General features: G+C 44.7%; 1 protein-coding gene across 1 annotated transcript in view; it reads left to right on the forward strand.

Moving 5' to 3' along the window:
* lrp1bb (low density lipoprotein receptor-related protein 1Bb) overlaps window positions 1-21,012 on the forward strand; it is a gene marked incomplete at its 5' end in the record, with an annotated part of 1,188,884 nt that overhangs the window by 956,766 nt on the left and 211,106 nt on the right. The window contains 6 exon segments of the mRNA XM_084314368.1: window positions 11-136; window positions 1,718-1,846; window positions 2,286-2,405; window positions 10,017-10,130; window positions 10,303-10,452; window positions 10,669-10,791. Coding sequence (XP_084170494.1) covers window positions 11-136; window positions 1,718-1,846; window positions 2,286-2,405; window positions 10,017-10,130; window positions 10,303-10,452; window positions 10,669-10,791 — 762 coding nt within the window.

Genomic DNA, 21,012 nt, shown 5'->3' on the forward strand with positions numbered 1-21,012 from the left:
GCTTTTGCAGGTGAGTTGTCACCATGCCGACACATGAATGGAGGCTGCGGTGACCTTTGCCTGCTGACCCCAGATGGAAGGGTCAACTGTAGCTGCCGTGGAGAGCGTGTGCTGCTGGACGACAACAGATGCGTGTGTAAGTCCATCATAAACAGCGACTATTCTTACAGACATATCCTGCAAATAAACAATGGCCTGATCACATGTTGATTATTCTTCAGGGCAGTTTAGGTTGATGAGTAATGTTTTGAAGTACCAGGTGAATGGCTTGTCTTTGATGCTATATTGGTGACAGGTGATCGAGTTGGTTATTATATTCCTTTAGGGATGTTCATAATGGTTACTTTGAGAGCCGGCTATCCTCTTTTCATTAACCGGATGAAAACCGATTTTCTTTTTCTTTTACTTAACGTGGTTCCAAGTGGTCTGTCATGCGCACAATCTGCCCATTTCACATTCTAATTATCTCTCTCTCTCTCTCAACACGACAATACAAATCTATCTAACGTTACTAGGCAACAACCTACAACATAGGCTACACACAGCGATCATCCATGAGTTAACGCTGCTGTGCATCATCACACAACAATGCTTGCTAAAACATGATGTTAGCTAACTACAAAAGTGCAGTGTGCCTGCATGATAACTGTAATTTACTCATCATTAGTAGCAACACTTGTAAACCTGACTGAAACACATGTCCACACAGTACACAGATATTTATACAGATGAATTTTGTACCCCTCCATTTTCAAAACAATTCCTGTCCACACCAACTGTGAAAATCCCTGTCATCACAACAACACAAAAACACACATGAACTGACCTTAAGGCAGGCTGCAGGGATCTCTCCATGGTCCTGATTCACCTGAAGGCAGGCTCCGTTTTCAGTGACCTCCCCCCCCCCCCCCCCCCCCCCCCCCCCCCCCTCTCGTCATTTTCACGTTTCAGCGGTTTCTTGGCACTGGAAATGGTCTATACCTCACTCATTTGCTTATTGTTATCACATGTGTTCACTTTGTTTAACATTTTTACTAGGGCTGTCAGTTTATCGTGTTAATTAGATAAATTAATTACACAGCAAATTATCGCGTTATGAAAATTAACTAAAAATGTATTTAAAAGAAAAAAAGATTTTTTTTAAATATTTTTTAATCTCATTCATTCCATAAGAACGTAGAATACACATTTACAGACTTTTTTTTAATATGGTACATTTGCATGTTCTTGGTATCTGATTCTAGGGACATGGATCTCAGGGAATGTATTCCCAGTGTCAGAAATACTGCTTGAGTAAATTGTAATGAACCAAATGAGAATATCAATTCAATTTTTTTTTATCTTTGACTGTGAATAACATGCAAAAATTTACCATACCTGAAAAATCGAAGCAAATGAATAAATGGAAGATGATTAAACAGAAGGTTTTGTAGATACAGTACTGAATTCTCCCATCCGGACATATGCCATTTGAAATATGATTATAGAATATAGAATATTATAGGCCTAAAATGGTTATGTGATTAAAATGTGATTAATTAGATTAATTAATTACAAATCCTGTAATTAATTTGATTAATTGTTTAATCGCCTGACAGCACTAATTTTTACACATTCATCCTATAATTCGTATACAAAATAATATATACAAAAATGCTAATTAAGAATATAACAACCGGATATCCTTGCACATCCCATTCACACTCTTATTTTGCAGCAATGAATTCCTCCTGCAACATCCACACCGAGTTTGAGTGTGGGAACGGCGAGTGCATCAACTACCCGCTAACGTGTGATGGAATAGCCCACTGCAAAGACAAGTCGGATGAAAAGATGCAATATTGTGGTAAGAAACGGGTTAGCACGGCCCTTTGCTGCATGCATTTCTGATCAGAGCGTATAATAAAGTTCTGGTTGACAACAGAAGTCAACTGCTCTTCAAAATGATCCAGCTGGTATATGTAACCAAACAAAACAAAAATTGGGAGGGGCTACCACTGTAGGAATGCATATAATGTTTACCTAATGAGATGTGAAAACCCCACTCATCTGAAAACATCATAGCATGGTTATATAGCCTTGTATATACCAGTGATAAGTATTCATACTTCTTAAAAGCTTTTTTTACATATTTATTTTTGCCATACAATATGGCACATGGCCAGAGCTATGTGATTACCTATTTGATTGTTGTTTGTGACCAAGATGTCTGCTATCATCAAATACTATGAATATGCTGTACGTTAAAATGTAAAGAAATCCATGTTTTCTTCCCATGTGTCCAGACAACAGGAACTGCAGGAGGGGGTTTAGGTCCTGCTACAACCAGCGCTGTGTGGCCAACAGTCGCTTCTGCGACGGGGCTGACGACTGCGGCGATAACTCAGACGAGGCGCTCTGTAGCAGTGAGTCTTTCGTCCGTTTGATCTCCCGCTCAAATCCGCCATGCCTCCGAGGGCGCGGCCCCACCTCACTGATGCTTACGCTAGCGCTCAGCATAAGGCCACACACACGGCGCTAAGCCCCTGCCGCCTAATGAGCCTCAGGATCACAAATCCCCCACCCCCGGTCGCCCAGTCCCCAGGGAAATCTGCTTTTGAAAACATCAAGGAGGGTTTGCATCTTTAAACTGTGATGTTTTCCTTCATTTTAGCATCTCTTTATTGAATATCCTTTGTGACCTCAGGTGTTTTGGATTGGTTTATTTGAAAGTAAAAAAAGAACAACATACAACATTTACTGTATAGTCCCCAACTGGCACACTGGACAGGAAGAAAATAACCACAGTCTAACATCCAATAACTATCGAGGATAAATACACAGTCAATTAAATTACTTATTTCGAGGGCGCCAGTGGCTCAGGAGGCGGAGGCCCCATCATCTGGTAATCGGAAGGTTCCCGGTTCGATTCCCGCACCTCCCGGGCAGCGTCTCGAAGAGTCCTTGAGCAAGACTCTTAACCCTTAACTGCTCCCAATGAGCAGGTTGGCACCTTGAATGGTTGCCTCCGCTGCCGGTGTGTGAATGTATGGGCAAATGAGAGGCATAAATTGTAAAGCGCTTTGGATAAATGTGCTATATAAAATGCAGACCATTTATTTCCACTGTGGTGCTCTTTAGGTGATAATAATAATCACACCAATAACAGCCATGTGCTTATAGTTGCTCATACCGAGCAGCATTTGCTGACGTTCTCACCATTTTCGCCATTGTTTTCCGTGCTCTTGTTGTTCTCTGTAGTAGAGAGAAATGCAGAGCTGTTCAGTAGAACTTAAAGGTGTGGCCCGATTCATCCGTTCCAGAACAGAACGCTGAGGAAGAGCATTGCAGTCCACTCGTTTGTTGAAATAAGAACGTACACTGCTAATGGCCACGGCTAGCGTTTGCCCATCATGATATACACTCTTAACTGAGCTGCCATGTCTAGAATGACTCCCAACAGTATGCCAGGCTGTTTTCTCCGTTGTATTCTTACTTACATCCATTAATACATTAATACTGGCCTCCTCCCAAGGTCTTCTCCTTCCCTAAACAAACTTGAAAAAACGTAATTCTATTGGCGTAAAATGGATGGCGGTGAAAAACGGTAACATGTCCATCTGTTACAAAAACACGACGGTGTCCGTTAAAAATGGATGCAAGTATTGGAGATGGATGCGGGACAAAGCTATGTCTACTAAACAGAGACTGACACCTCATTAAGAAATTAAATGGACACAGACAGACGGACACAATGAATGAACCTGGATGCTTCACATAATGCTCTTTAAACCTGAATGAGATAATAACCCCTGAAGCCAGACTGGAGACAGGGGCAGAATGGCCGCGCAAGAGGCATATGTTGGCGCTAACTCTATTGACAAGCTTTGTATGCATTAGTTACTGTATATACAAAAGCTCTATAATGAACCGCCGCGGATTCTGAGGGTTAAGTGGAAACTCGTCCTAACTAATTATTGCAAGTTTGCATTATGTTTTCAACAGAGAGCTCAGAGTCTCGGCAAAGGCTGGATGGGTGAAAACACAAGCTGCTGCTGAAATACAGTATAATATGACCCTTTTCTCTTTCAAAGTTTCCTCCGAAGTTTACTTAACAGTTATGGTGATATTAATTAGGTTAGGTAATTAACCTAACCTAAGGGTTAGGTTAATGGTTATGGTTAATTTAAAGTGTTGCTTAAGGCTTATGGTTAGTAACAGTATGGTTAAGGTTATGGCTTGTTGAGGTAAATGCACTCACCTACTGTACCACAGAGACTATTTATTTGCTGCCCGGCTCTCTTCAGCCTGAATCCTAATACATCCCCAGATGCACAATGCACATGCAAAATATCTTCACCTGCACAAGTATGACTGTTCTGTTCATTCTATTGAATGGGTCAGTGGCTCAGTAGGTAGATCGGTCGCATGGTAATCGGTAGGGGTGGGAGGCCCCATTATATGATATTATCACGATACTAGAGTCACAATATATTGTAATATCACAATATTGTGATATATTGCAATTTATTTATTTTTGTCAACTGCAAATTATGCAATATATACCGGTATACATAATTTGTTTTATCTAATAAGATAACATTTCCAGTCTGTTCACCTCATTACAATACTTCTTATTTCAGTGAAATGGGATCGTCAAGCTAGAATAAATATATATAATATAAAAACATTTTATTATTGATACTTTGTGTCACTGTATAGATATAATATTGACACGCAAAATATTGCGATATATTGCTATATAAATGATTTCGCCCACCCCTAGTAATCAGACGATTGCTCCCAATGAGCAGGTTGGCACCCTACATGGTGGAGTCCACCGTCGGTATGCGAATAATAATAATAATAATAATAATAATAAATTCAATTTGTACCACACTTTATATTTGTGAAAATCTCAAAGTGCTACAGGAGATAAAGATAAAAAGTTAAATGAATAAAAACAATTAAAATGAATAAAACAACAAATGAAATGCAATAATAATAATAATAATAATAATAATAATAATAATAATAATAATAATAATAATAATAATAATAATAATAATAATAATAATAATAATTGTTCTGCCTCCCAGGCAGTGTATATGGGTTTGATTTGCTTTGGCACCACCTGTTGGTCGAACTTGGTATATACAGGAAGTGGGACCTCATGGTAAAACAGGAAGTGGTAGCTCACAGATAAACAGGAAGTGGGACCTGCAGCTTCACCAGGAAGAGAGTTTTCATTAGGAACAACATGCTGTTCTTATCTGTTGTAATCCTTTGATTTGCCCCATCGTAAGCATTGTCTGTAAGTAATCCTTTATTGTTTGCAAGGTTATCTTTCAGTTTTGAAGTATATTGTCGTAGATGGGTCGCTGTTATGTTCGTATTCTATTACCTATGATACATGCTAATGGCAGATACAGTAGATGTGCATAATACTTGGAATGTTTAGTACAACATGTCTACATATAATAATTTAGTACACTTACTGTATATCTATACTTTTTACGTGCACTAGTAGTAACACTATGCACTTCATTCTGTTTCAGTTTTACTCATATCCTAGCACAAGAACTGTATTAAACAAGAAATGAGGAAGTTACGTTGACTCGTGTTGCTTATTGGAGAAGAGTTTGGCTGGCTGTCTACCTTTGATTGGGAACATCATCGGGAGGACAGCACAGTAAAAAGACAAGCGACCAGCTGGTGCAATGCCACCCTTCAACAGATCAACCCTCAGCATGTAAAACAGCATGACGGACCCTGCCAGGGAGAGCGGCAGGGCCTCTCGGGTCGGCGCAAGCAGCGACGGCACACCTACATATTCAGCCTACACCACAAGGGCCCGTGCAAGGGCAGAGGCAGCACGTGTACATGCATCATCATTCACAGTGGAAGAGGCTAAATTAAAATATGAGCTGGCCAAGAGGGAAGTGAGACAAAAATATGAGCTGGCCAAGGCGAGACTGGACGCTGAAGCTTTGGCCATCCAAAGAGAGGCAGCCGCCGCTATAGCACAGGCAGAGGTATTGGAGGCAGCCGAACAGCAGGGTAGAACACCGCTACGCAAAGGCAGGAAGACATCCTTAAGGAGAGACATTGACGACCGCACAAGTGCCTATGTAAAACAACAGAATGAGTCACATAAAACCTTGCGTCATGATGTCCCCGCCCCTTTGCCTATTCGACCGGATGGCAGTCTAATCGAATGGGGAACTGCACATGGGGATTTGCAACCTAACACCCCTGCCGTCTCAGGACACGCCCCCGCTGTCTCAGGACACGCCCCCGCCGTCTCAGGACACGTCCCCGCTGTCTCAGGACACGCCCCCGCCGTCTCGGGACACGTCCCCGCCGTCTCAGGACACGCCCCTGCTGTCTCAGGACACACCCCTGCTGTCTCAGGACACAGTACACAATCCAAATACAGCTACAACAAATATATTACATATATATATAAGCATTTAATGTATATTTTCCACTACATATTCTCCCTTTCATGGCAGAATGCCATGACAATGCAAAGACACGCCCCTGCTGTCTCAGGACATGCCCCCGCCGTCTCAGGACACGCCCCCACCGTCTCAGGACACGTCCCTGCTGTCTCAGGACACGCCCCCGCCGTCTCAGGACACGCCCCCACCGTCTCAGGACACACCCCTGCTGTCTCAGGACACACCCCCGCTGTCTCAGGACACGCCCCTGCTGTCTCAGGACACACCCCTGCCGTCTCAGGACACGTCCCTGCCGTCTCAGGACACGCCCCTGCCGTCTCAGGACACGCCCCTGCTGTCTCAGGACACGCCCCCGCCGTCTCAGGACACGCCCCCGCCGTCTCAGGACACGTCCCTGCTGTCTCAGGACACGCCCCCGCCGTCTCAGGACACGCCCCCACCGTCTCAGGACACGCCCCCGCCGTCTCAGGACACGCCCCCGCCGTCTCAGGACACGTCCCTGCCGTCTCAGGACACGCCCCCGCCGTCTCAGGACACGTCCCTGCTGTCTCAGGACACGCCCCTGCCGTCTCAGGACACGCCCCTGCTGTCTCAGGACACGTCCCAGCTGTCTCAGGACACGCCCCCGCCATCTCAGGACACGTCCCTGCCGTCTCAGGACACGCCCCTGCTGTCTCAGGACACGCCCCTGCTGTCTCAGGACACGTCCCTGCTGTCTCAGGACACGCCCCTGCTGTCTCAGGACATGCCCCCGCCGTCTCAGGACACGCCCCTGCCGTCTCAGGACACGCCCCTGCTGTCTCAGGACACGCCCCCACCATCTCAGGACACGTCCCCGCTGTCTCAGGACACGCCCCCGTCGTCTCAGGACACGCCCCCGTTGTCTCAGGACACGCCCCTGCCGTCTCAGGACACGCCCCTGCCGTCTCAGGACACACCCCTGCCGTCTCAGGACACACCCCTGCCGTCTCAGGACACGCCCCCGCCGTCTCAGGACACGCCCCCGCTGTCTCAGGACACGCCCCTGCTGTCTCAGGACACGCCCCTGCTGTCTCAGGACACGCCCCTGCCGTCTCAGGACACACCCCTGCCGTCTCAGGACACACCCCCGCCGTCTCAGGACACGCCCCCGCCGTCTCAGGACACGCCCCCGCCGTCTCATGACACGTCCCCGCCGTCTCAGGACACGCCCCTGCCGTCTCAGGACACGCCCCTGCCGTCTCAGGACACGCCCCTGCTGTCTCAGGACACACCCCTGCTTTCTCAGGACACGCCCCTGATGTCTCAGGACACGCCCCTGCCGTCTCAGGACACGCCCCTGCCGTCTCAGGACACGCCCCCGCCGTCCCCGGACACGCCCCCGCTGTCTCCGGACACACCCCTGCTGTCTCCGGACACTCCCCTGCTGTCTCCGGACACGCCCCCGCTGTCCCCAGACACGCCCCCGCTGTCCCCGGACACGCCCCCACTGTCTCCGGACACGCCCCTGCTGTCTCCGGACACTCCCCTGCTGTCTCCGGACACTCCCCTGCCGTCCCCGGACACGCCCCTGCTGTCTCAGGACACTCCCCCTCCCCTGCTTCAGGACACCCTTCCAACTTCACAGACCTGAAAGAGAGAACGCGGCACGGCGGGGAGCAACAGCACGGCCTGATCAGTGCACACAAATCCAACTCAGAGAGAGTTACAGAGGATAACCTGGGTCGCAGTGTGTGCCAAACGACTGCTAACGACAACAGGCTTGCCTTATCCATAGAAGATACCGTCACTTTAAATATTATGGTTATTATTATATTATCAGAGACGTACAGGGATGAGAGGAACAGCTGGGTTCCCCCACTACCCTTCAAGATGCCACGAAGACGACTCCCAAACAACCGCAAGCAGGCACTCAATCGCCCTACTTCACTGTGTCGAACCTTCGACAGGAAACCTGGAGATTTCTCAGACAAGGACCTCCACCGAAGCCAATGGAGACAGGTGCAAGCCCTTGCCAGCACATTCTGGACCCGCTGGAGACGTGAGTACCTCCGGACACTGCAGAGTCGTCGCAAGTGGGTCGAAGATCACCGCAACTTACAGGAAGGCGACGTTGTGCCGTTGAAAGACAGCCAAGCTGCAAGGAACGAGTGGCCTGTGGCACTGGTAATTTCCACCTTCCACTTCCACCTTCCCAAGCCAGGACGGAAAGGTGCGTAAGGTCGAAGTAAAGACCACAGCTCAAGGAAGTCCAAAGACATTCCTGAGACCCGTTTCAGAAATCGTGCTTATTTTGCCTAAAGAGGACTAAAGTTATGTGTTGAGTTAATGTGTACTATAGCGTACACGTTTAATGTGGGGAGTGTTCTGCCTCCCAGGCAGTGTATATGGGTTTGATTTGCTTTGGCACCACCTGTTGGTCGAACTTGGTATATACAGGAAGTGGGACCTCATGGTAAAACAGGAAGTGGTATCTCACAGATAAACAGGAAGTGGGACCTGCAGCTTCACCAGGAAGAGAGTTTTCATTAGGAACAACATGCTGTTCTTATCTGTTGTAATCCTTTGATTTGCCCCATCGTAAGCATTGTCTGTAAGTAATCCTTTATTGTTTGCAAGGTTATCTTTCAGTTTTGAAGTATATTGTCGTAGATGGGTCGCTGTTATGTTCGTATTCTATTACCTATGATACATGCTAATGGCAGATACAGTAGATGTGCATAATACTTGGAATGTTTAGTACAACATGTCTACATATAATCATTTAGTACACTTACTGTATATCTATACTTTTTACGTGCACTAGTAGTAACACTATGCACTTCATTCTGTTTCAGTTTTACTCATATCCTAGCACAAGAACTGTATTAAACAAGAAATGAGGAAGTTACGTTGACTCGTGTTGCTTATTGGAGAAGAGTTTGGCTGGCTGTCTACCTTTGATTGGGAACATCATCGGGAGGACAGCACAATAATAATAATAATAATAATAATAATAATAATAATAATAATAATAATAATAATAATAATAATAATAATAATAATAATAATAATAAAATGAATAGAAGTACAAAAGTAAAATAATAATTCAGGCAAATGCCTTGTTAAAAATAAATGTTTTTAGGCCTCTTTTAAAAACCTCAATGGACTGTGGTGCTCTCAGATGGTCGGGGAGGGCATTCCACAGCCGAGGAGCAGCTGAGCAGAAGGCCCGGTCGCCCCCATGGTGCGAAGGTGTGTCCTGTGTATGGTTTGGAGTGTGTTTGAGTGTCCAGAGCGGAGGGAGCAGGTGGAGGTCGGGGGAGCGATGAGCTCCTTTAGATAGGAGGGGTATGAGTAATGTGATAATGTGAGTGAATGGGTGAATGTGAGGCACACGTTGCAAAGCTCTATATAAATGTGGTCAATTTACTAGAATTTCGAAATACTGGAAAAAAAAACTCTGCCTCCAATATGTCAAGTAGCAAAACCATTAGAGAAAGTACTTTTTGGGATGAAGTGAAATGACTCCCAGACAAATCAGATCAGCCTTCTTAACGTGGGTGGAGTATCCTTTAAGCATTATTATATTTTTGTGTTATTTCTTTATCCTAGATGTCACGTGTGGCTCCTCTGAATCGCAGTGCCATGACGGGAGCTGTGTGCACGGCACAGCCTGGTGCAACCAGGTCATCGACTGTGCCGATGCATCCGACGAGAAGAACTGCAGTAAGTCCTTTTTGACACAAAAAATAATAATAATAATACACATCAGATCAATTGGATTCTGTAACTTAGATCTATTTCTGTCACTAGTTCACACCAAATCCACTCAAACCCTCCTCCCCCCCCTGATGTTAACAGACAAGTGATTGCGGCGCTGTGTGTGTTTTGTATTCAGACCACACGGACTGTTCCCACTTCTACAAGCTGGGGGTGAAAGAGAAGGGCTTCATCAGCTGCAACTCCACCTCACTCTGCATCCACCCCTCGTGGATCTGCGATGGGGCCAACGACTGCGGAGATTATGCCGACGAGACCAACTGCCAGGGTGAATTCTCCTACCAACCGCCCCATGTGCTATATGCATAGAAAGTGGGGGGGAGTCAGCTTCAATTAGAAAAGACTTAGAGGATGTTATAAACTCAAGGATTTCATTCTCCGGGGGTGATTGGGGAGAGCGAAGTTAGAAATTCAGAGAGAGCTTATAGGCAAAGCTAATGACCTCAGTCGTCGCTAATCCCCACCTTTTGTCGTCCCGCCCCAGTTTCCCATGGGCAGAAGTGTGAGGAGGGCCACTTCGCCTGTCCCAGTGGGAACTGCATTTCGAGCGTGTGGCTGTGTGACGGACAGAAAGACTGCGAGGACGGAGCCGATGAGTTCCAGTGTGGTAAGCCTCACTATACTGATGCTAGACCCCGGTCAAATAGGTATTAAATGTCCATGTGTTTGATGTCTCTTTGTCCTCCTGGTTTACCCCAGGGTAGTCAATTAATTGATTAATCCTGAGGTCATGATAATCACGTCTCTGGTACAGTAAGTAGGACATTTTCAGAGGTGCGTTATTGCACATCACAGATTTGTCCATTGCCAGATATTGGTCCAAATATAAGACGACCTTGATTATAAAACGACCCCTCTTTTTCAAGACACATTTTTGGATGAGTAAATAATGATAATAAGACATCGTTTTTTGTATGACATTACACTCTATAACATCATATTTCTTGGCTGCTCTACAGTTGTTGAACACCATGAATTGTCCTCGTAACTCCTCTGTTGTTTGTTAACCACCCGACATTTGAGCCACTTTGTTCAAGCTTGTCTCTCCATCTCTCCAGGTGCCTGTCGCTGTGTATGCACGTTTAAATGTTTTGCACCTGTCACTGCAGGCTGCATGTGTCTGTGAGAAAGAGAGGGAGATACAGAGAGAAAGACAGTGGCTCGCTTGGGTAACATTTGGTGCAATCTGTTGTGAATGTATAATGACTTTAAGATCTTAAAAATAAGACACAGTTTTTTCAGATTTTATTCAAGGAAACAATAATACAATACACAATATAGTAAAGCCACTAATCGATTAGTCGACAAAGTACTTGACTAGTTGACTAAGAATTGATTTAGTCAAGGACAGGTTAATTTCTGGTTCAGCTAGCTACTAGCAAATGTGAAAACTTGGAAATATTTGCTGCTATAGTAATATTAGCTAAGTTAACCGCCAGCTAAGTTAGCTAAGTTAACGCCCGATGGCGTTCCGTCACGCACTTGCGCGCACGTCGCAGCACTTTGATCTCGTCTGTCGGCTCCGGGATGCATTTTCGCCGATCAACCAATACATTGTTGGAAAGTTTAATTTGACGCCTTTCCATCGTCACCACACTCAACCTATTGTGTGATTCCATTCTCGAGTTACAAGACAAAACATCCGGCGAACGTCATTTGAAAAGCCGTTCGAACGAGTGACCACGTCCGGTTTTGACCTGTCCTGAACTGACCTGTCACCGCTGATGGCGGAAATGATTGACCACCGTTGTAGCCAAGGAGCGTCTGCTCCAAAAGCGATCCCAGACAGGCGCTGAGAGTGGGGGAAGGTGACACAAGAAGACGAATAAGTCCATTGTTTTGATGAGAGCCTCTGAATGCACTCCCCTAGCCGCTAAAATGGCAGCAAAACGGCAGCAAAACTACCAAGAGATAGAGGTTTGTGGGCACTGCCATTGTGAGCTTCAACATTCCTCGGTTACTTAAACATGCTTGAGGTAGAGGTGTCAGTATTTAAGTTGTTAGTTAAAGTGGGGGGTAGGGACGGTGGAGGGAGTTTTATTCTACTTAAAGTTATATTCTTGAAGGGATTCTGTGGCATCATAGGCTATAGTAGCTTACTATCAGTTTTTAAACCTTTTTCTTGCAGATGTAAGCTATGCATTACACTCCAGCAGCAGCAAGCCATAAAGATGGCAGGGATCAAGTCGCCAGGGACGGTCACGGTTATTATGTTATTTTTCTTTTGCTTTCACTGCCATTTTCCAATCGTAGGCCGTTTACTTTTCAATCAGGGACATAGAAAGCCAAGCGCCTGCCAGTCCTTAACCTGCTATATTATGCTTATTACGAGATGGCTGAGCCATTAACTTCACAACTGTTTAAATAGCAAATTGATCTGGGTCGAGAGGGAGTGAAATGCTCTCTAACACATCGGTGTTGTTAGCATTGCGCTTAAAACGAAGATCATTCACACTAGGTGGAGAGAAATGTGTTTATTTCCCTCTGGGTTGCCAGGTTGTGCGAAACATGGTGCACATTATAGGATATTAAATTAATCAAACTTTTTAGACGTCTTAGAAATCCTCCTCCGATTTAACTTAGTTTGATCGTAGTTTGACCTATTCTACAATAGTTTAAAATACACAAAAAAGACATGCTGTCTGCAAAGGCTTCTCTTTACACTATGTATGTCCCCACCTGTCCGGCTTGAACGTTGCTCATGTGGTGTATGAGTAGGTTCAAATGTTACAAATGCAACTGTAGTTATAACACAGTTTCAAAGCTGCTGAACCCACTATCTTCTCAGTTTGCTCACTGAGTATTAGGGCTGACCCCTATTAGTCGATTAGTCGACTAATCGGTCGAAAGGAGCCGTAGTCGACTGGCCAACCTCTTAGTCGAATATATAAAAAAAAAAAAAAAAAAATATTTATATAATATAATTTGTTATCCTTCTTTCCAAAAGAAAAGAGGCCTAGAAGCGTGGCTAACGCTAATGGCACGCATACCAGAGGCTAACTGCCTACAATAACAGGCACAGAGGCACTGAAAGAGGATTTCACCCATCTAATGAACACACTAGACTAGACAAATATCAAGATGTATCCATCAGTGGACAAATTGCATGCTTTTGCAGAGGACAAGAAGCCTTCAGTCGACTCCCTCAGACATTAAGCACCCCCCACAGCCCAAATGGAATGATAACAAATAAAAAAAAAAAAAAAAATTTAAAAAAATATTATACTTTTTTTTTTTTTTTTTTACCAATAGTCGACTAACGGCAAATTTTGGCCAATCATAGTCAACCATCCAAATCCTTAGTCGGGGACAGACCTACTGTCTGCAAAGGCTTCTTTACACTATGTCCCCACCTGTCCGGCTTGCACTTTGCTCATGTGGCGTGTATGAGTATAGGTTCAAATGTTACAAATGCAACTGTTGTTATAACACAGTTTCAAAGCTGCTGAACCCACTATCTTCTCAGTTTGCTCACTGAGTATATTATGAAGAATTTGTGGCATGTATAACCTTGGCAGGGAGGAATTATGCAAAAATCCCTATGCCACTCCTTTTTGTGATTGGCTGGCTGGTAGGTTTGATTGATTGATTGAATTGATTGATTGATTGAAAACTTTATTAACAGATTGCAGAATGGGTACAATACAGTACAGCTCAATACACACAATTGTTAAGGGGATGCAGACCAGAGAAAGACTTTCGTCTTGTTTACATCAGTGTCCCCCATTTTCAATTCATCAGGACATATATGACATACATGACATACAGATAGTCAGTACTGCTACATCTATACATTTATGACATACCAGATTTGCAAATACAGTACTGTTTGTGATACAGAAGGAGTCAAGAAAAGGGAGTATATACATTTGACGTAGAAACTGTACATTGGAGGAGGTTGGGTGGGGGGGGGGGGTTGGGTACATTGGGATATTGACAACCATACTGGGTAATTTACATTGGAGGTGGTTGGGGGGGGGGGTACAGGTAGGTGTTCAGGAGCTGATTGGGGATTACCCTTAGTGCTATCTTTGAAGCTTTGCGCTAACTCATATATAACTAAAGCATAGTTACATTCATAACCATTGATCGTTGATATTGTAAGAAGAAGGTCACAGCAAGAAGGTCCTGGGTCTTTCTGTGTGGAGTTTGCATGTTCTCCCTGTGTGTGTGTGCGTGGGTTTCTCAGGTCTCCTCCCACACCATAAAAAGACATGCATGATGGCTAGGGATGGGTACCTTTCACATTTGAACCGATACCGGTACCGGTACCTGTGAATCGATACCGGTACCCAACGGTACCTTTTTTCGGTACTTTAGTCTCAAGAAATTTAATTTACCTACCTGAGTCGTGAAAAAAAATAATCCAAACTTCAAATAACTGCAATTTTGACAGTTTTCGGCATGCCATTGCTCCGACTGCTTTGTTGTTGAATCAAGTCAAATCCTAGGTAAGCATATATTGTGCGTGTGAACGTTGACATGAAAAGAAAAAAGTAAAAAAAAGTATAAAAAAAGAAAAGAAAAAAAGAAAAAAAATTCCGGTATCTCACTTGATTTGATACTCGATAGTACCGACGTGTTTCGGTTCGGTACCTCAAAAGTACCGAATTTGGTACCCATCCCTAATGATGGCAGATATATCCTGACCTTAACCAAGGTACTGGCATTACAACTGGAGTTGGTCCCTGGGCGCCACACTGTGTAGCCGCTAGGGCTGGGTGCGATTAATCAAGTTTCAATTTAAATTATGATTTTGGCTTCCCATGATCATGAAATAGAAGATAACAGATATCGAACGATTATTGTGCCGCACCCTTCCCCCCTCACAGCGGTGCGATCCTCCCCTCCCCCAAGCCCAAGCTGCAGTTTCAGCTAGTGTTGAGCCTTTGGTCGCGAAGAAAGGTAAAACAAATTCAGTAGTTGTCATATGATGTTCTCAGACCAATGAGCAATTGTAATTTCAATATAAAAAAAAAAACATTATTATGTTTAAAGTGTTAAAGGCCAACCTTCATGTTGTATTTTTGTTCAATAAACAATGTGGACTAGGCCAACGGTGACTTTCATGAAGAAGGGAAAAAAAAGTATTGAAATTGACCCAGTTTTAGCATTTTTATCAAACATTTTGTCTGCCCAACACAATCACCACGCACGTGGATATTTTAATCAATGGTTCATAACATGCGTGTGTAATCGAAATGATTTCGTCACAAGAGGTGCAGGGCACCAGGGGGCTCACCAGGGGGCGCTGAGAGTCACACACAGCTAGTGGCAGGCACTGAGAGCCTTGCTACTACTAGCCGAATGAAAATGTATCTGTTTCACCTAACAACACTATTGCTCCGTGATCATAGCCATCCATCTCTAAAGCTAACCACTATTTGTAAAAGCCACAACCACGTTACCATATTTGTAATAATGTAAATCATTGTGTCGTTGTACATATTGTGTACACCGTTATAAGCTAACATAGCTTAGCTTGGTAGCTATTGTGCTAATGCCAGAATGAATGCCATGACACAAAATGGTTCTCTCCTCTCTGTACACCCCCGTCCCCACGGGTACCCTGCCGGGGAGCCCATGGACGCGACAACGGCGGCAGCCATAGGGTGCTCGAGCCCGCCGTAACGCTAGTGGTACACGATAGCTATGAGCTAACTAACGCTACGGCCGCCGCTGTTGTCGCATCCACAAGCTCCCCGGCAGGACACACGCGAGAACGGGGGCACACAAAGAGGAGAGAACCACTATAGCTCCGCAGGGACGGCGGAGCTATAGGCTAACGTCAGTGTAGTGGTCCCGACTGTAGCAGGGACGGCGGAGCTATAGGCTAACTGTGATGCACCGAGTGGGCCACCATTGATCAACATGCAGCGACGTGTAGCTTGCATGATGCGTGTGCAGTGCTTTGCCACACAGGTCTGAGAAGAGGACCTGCACATGATTTTACTCGTTCCCCAAACTCCTCTACATGCCCCGATCTCAAATGGTTCACGACAGTAGACATAATGCTAACGTTAGCCAGCGCCATATATCGAGTAGTACTATGACCCGGATGGGCATAAGGCATACGTTTCCTGAAGTGACGTCACGGCCGTGCTAGCGTCTGATAAGCTTTCAGATTCGGCTCATTAATATGCACCTGTAGTGACGTCGGCGTTTGATAAGCTTTTTTGATTCGCGCGTGCATGTTATTCGTGCGTGGACCTTTTTAACTCTTTCGGAGTGGCATTTCCGGTGTCAAATGGAAAAAAATAAATAATGAAATTATATACCAATGATGTAAACTACCCATAATTGATCAGTAGGGTTTAACCTGGATGTTGGGTTTAAAGTGATTATAGAGCCTTATAGTGGCTGCCCACCGCTCCTAAATAGTTAGGATGCAGAGGATGCATTTCCCCAAGGGGATTAAAAAATACCAATAAGATTTAGCAGCGTTTTGCCTGTGTGGCTTAGTGAAAACCTCCCACCATGACGACAAGGCTATGCAGGCTTTTTTTCAAATGTCTTAAAAGGTTAGACTGAAATACCATCCGTCAGTGAAAAGATGTTCTACGGACAGACATTGAGCGCAGATTCATTCATTACAGGGCCGTGGTTCGGCTGGTGGTGAATGGATCCAGTCTTTCGACGAGCAGTGACTTCTCTTGTCAGAGTATAAATATATAAGTAGGGCAGCTAATTGCTTGGCACGTCCGCGTCCTGCACTTTGTTCTGGTCCTCCTCATTGTGTGTGTTTAACTCCTCTCGACTGGAAGTGGCTGTTGTACAGTTAGCTCCAAACCTCCCCCCCTTGTGAATTAGCATACTCCACTACCTCAGTTGTTTGTGAATGACTGTGGTAGACAGGAACATGTGGGCTCGTTGGAAGGTGGTGACATCGGAAACGATTGCACATTACTCTGCTGCTGCCACCCCCCACCCCCACCCCCATGCCAGGGATGTCCCTCCAATTAGAAAGGACAACCAACCGCGAGTCCACGGTGTGGGTAAATATTAATTTGCCATCAAAACCCAGCAGCCTGCTCGCGTATCCGTTCGTGTGTCATTGCTTTCGGCATCAAAGCAAAAATAAGGAGCAACACTGATCACAAGCCTCATCGCACATTTCAGATGAGAAAGTACACACACACACACACACACACACACACATGCACGCACAAGGTAATTGGGACTGATGGACTGGCCCACGCACAGGATATCAAACTCATGCGTTACCTGTCAGTGAACAGTGGGCTCCGCCGTCCTCTCTGCCGTATCAAAGTGGTGGGAGTCGTGAGGCAACAATTATCGCTAGCAGTATAGCATTGCATCCTGGATGCGGTAACAGAGCTGAAATCGCTGAATCAAAGAGCCCCCTCAGTGGGGGGTCGGGGGGTTGGTTGGAGCCACACTCCTGCTTGTGCTGGCTTAGGATTCTTTACATCAATGGTTCTCAAGCTTTTTCATGTTTGGGACCCCCAAATTGATACTTAATTGGCCAAGGACCCCCCGTTTGATAGGATTTTAACATATTTGTTGTTACATGTGATTTAATCCAGAATATATACTGTAGGTGGAGAGATAACAGAAAAGAGCAGAATAGCCATTCATATTATCGCACTGTACTAACTTCTAGTGAAGACTGTATTAGTGAAATTCAACTATTCCCCATTTTTCTGGGGACCCTCTGGAACCCCCTCAAGGACCCCAGGGGGTCCCCGGACCCCACTTTGAGAACCACTGCTCTACATAACACAGAGGACAGTTTGTCGTTTTACTTTGCTGTTTTTGATGAATTGCACTTTATTCATTCATATGTTTGGACTGTTTTAGGAATAACATTAATTAATTCTTGTTAATTCTTAAATTGAATATCCTGTGTTCAGTTTCAGTAATCAAGGTTTTCCACCTGATAGAGGTTCACAGGAAATACACTAATCATCTTTTATGTCATTGACGTGTTATCCAATTTATCTTGTGGTCATGAATGATTTTAGATTGGCGCATTAACTCATGGATACCATTTCTCACCCTTTTTGCCCCATCTGCGCTTCATTTGTGGCTCGTGTGAAATTATAACAATCTCAAGCTACTGAATGTGCTCATTTCAGAAATGAAATGAATTACACGTCCTTGTAGACGTTCTGAATTGCTTTTCTTTTTCAGGACAAAATAGACAATATCCCCATTGCGCTGGGTTAATTATCATATAAAAAGCCCCGGCTATTGATAATCTGACAGCAGACTGAGGCAAAGTGGGTTTGAGAAAAATGTCATTATTACAATTCCAAATTCCACATCTTAGATTAGATGAAATACTCATCCGTCATTACAGAAGGTCTGATGAGAAGGTCTGATGTGCTGCTCACCGTGCAGCGAAACACCACTGGAAGCGCGAGACATGAAAGCCTCTCTTTGATTACAATCGCGTGCCGTAGAGAACCCCACTATTTTGTTACACTTGAAACAGCTGTTGGCATTTGAAATGCAAATGCTGTATCATGTACGGAAGAAGAGAGGAGGGGAAATAAGAGCAGAGTAATCACGATTTTCGGATTTGAGTTATCCACCGTTTATCGCGTCACATCTGGGTATCAAAGCAGGTAGGAAGATCTGTGAGGAGAGAGGGAAGTGGAAGGAACATCTCTTCATTCTGTGTGTTGTGGTTTGACCCCGAAGCCGTGCATCCCCTCCCTCCTCTCAGCGTCTCATCAAAGCTTCCGGAACACTTTGCCAGGGCCCCGCATCTGAGAGAGAGAGAGAGAGAGAGAGAGAGAGAGAGAGAGAGAGAGAGAGAGAGAGAGAGAGAGAGAGAGAGAGAGAGAGAGAGAGAGAGAGAGAGAGAGAGAGAGAGAGAGAGAGAGAGAGAGAGAGAGAGAGAGAGAGAGAGAGAGAGAGAGAGAGAGAGAGAGAGAGAGAGAGAGAGAGAGAGGAGAGAGAGAGAGAGAGAGAGATTTTGATTTTTTAAAGTACTTTATTTTGTACTGTATGAAACAAAAAACTTTACATCAAGCCTTTAAAAAAGACTTTTCATCTTCAAGATTAAAAAAACAATACAAACAAATCAATAAATAGAGCTTCACATATTCATAATGTTGTTAAAAACCAATTCATCATCAAAGACATCACAAAATCACATTTCCATAACACCATTCCTGAGCAAAAACCTCCAATTTCCCATAGCTTTATAAAACCTGAACTCCCAGCCAGGACTCTAGCCTTCACATTACAGCACCACACTAACACTGCATCCTGGTCCCGGTTTATCTTCCACTCTGTTGGCTCCTGTTTACATAGACTGGCAAGCTTAGCTTCCCCCACCAGAAAAATTAAGCAGTTGCCATTTTTTCCTATTGTCTTTTTATATCCTGCTCCCAAAAATATAACCAATAACAGAAAAGGTTTCACCAAAAAGCCTAAAAACGTCGGGTGAGCAGCTCAAACAGCCCTAAAAGCCCTGTTACACTCTAAAAAACGCATGAAAAACAGTCTCAGTCAACCCACAGAAAGGACATTTATTATCCACCTCTGGGTTGATGATGGAAACAAAAGCGTTCACTGCCACAGCACCATGCAGAATCCTCCACTGAGGTCAGCCGTTTGTTTTTTTTAAAGGAGGTTTATTATAAAACTCTCCACACAGGTTGAGTGTCATTACTTGCACACATAGCCTACCTCCTCCATACAGTGTCCACTCTATTGTTTAGCCATTTCTATTAATTACTTTGACACAGTTTCTGTACCACGATTTCCTATCCATTTTGTAAAAAGCTGAACCCTTTACAAAAAAGTAGAGGACAGACATTTCTCCCAGTACAGGGCTCAGGTAGATATTTGGAAACTCATCCTGTTTATCCGGTTTTAAAGCTCCACTGCTGTATAATCTAAGCATTCCCAGCTCCTCAACAGTCAACCCTCTGTCTCCAGAGATCCAGCACCCTGGTTGCGTAGCGCTGTGACCTCAGGCCCAATAACAAACACACAGCCTGAGCATCCTTTAACTCTGGTCCTGCTGTGTCTGCCAGCCATCTCAGGCGTACCACTTCGGCAGCACACAGCAGTCCAGTCAGCCCAGGATTTGCACAGTCGCCTATATCCATCCCTTGCACCGTGAACAAGAGGCTCCTCAAGTAACCAGTGCAACGATTTAATAGAAGTATTCCTTGTGCACTGAAAAGTGTCCAACATTTAAAAACCCCCTGATAAAAGGAGGAAGTGATTTAACCTTAAAAGTCGTCGGGTCTGTTAAAAACAAAGATACATCAAGTCCAAGACTATTTACTTGTCGAAGAATAAAAGAGGCAACTTCTCTCCAACTAAATCTCTTGGTCCTAGACAGATATCGCTGTATGAACTGTAGCCTCAAAGTCGCTGTCCTACTCGCTAAATGAACCAGGCCTTGCCCTCCCTCTTCTCTGGGCAAAAAACAAAACACTCTGAGGGAACCCAGTGCAGGCGATCCCAAAAGAAATCAACCATCTTTGCCTGTAACCGCACCAACATGCCTGAAGGAGGCTCCACACATGCCAGCTTATGCTCTCAAGGTAGAAGCCACAAGGTTATTTATTATCAGGACTCTGCCTCTATAGGAAATCTGAGGCAAACAGCCATCTCCACTTAAACAGCCTTCCTTCTACTTTCTCCACCACATTCTCCCAATTTTTCTGTACAATCGTGTCATTCCCAAGGTATAGGCCCAAATATTTAAAACCATCCCTTTTTCCAGATCATGTTTTGAGGTAACACAGGTAATCTACTATGCCAGTTTCCCACAGCTAACGCCTCACTCTTCCTCCAATTTATTTTGGCAGAAGACACAGCCCTAAAACTGTCAGCAATT

This window comes from Notolepis coatsorum, assembly GCF_963971535.1.
Source record: "Notolepis coatsorum genome assembly, chromosome: 5".
Lineage (NCBI taxonomy): Eukaryota > Metazoa > Chordata > Actinopteri > Aulopiformes > Paralepididae > Notolepis > Notolepis coatsorum.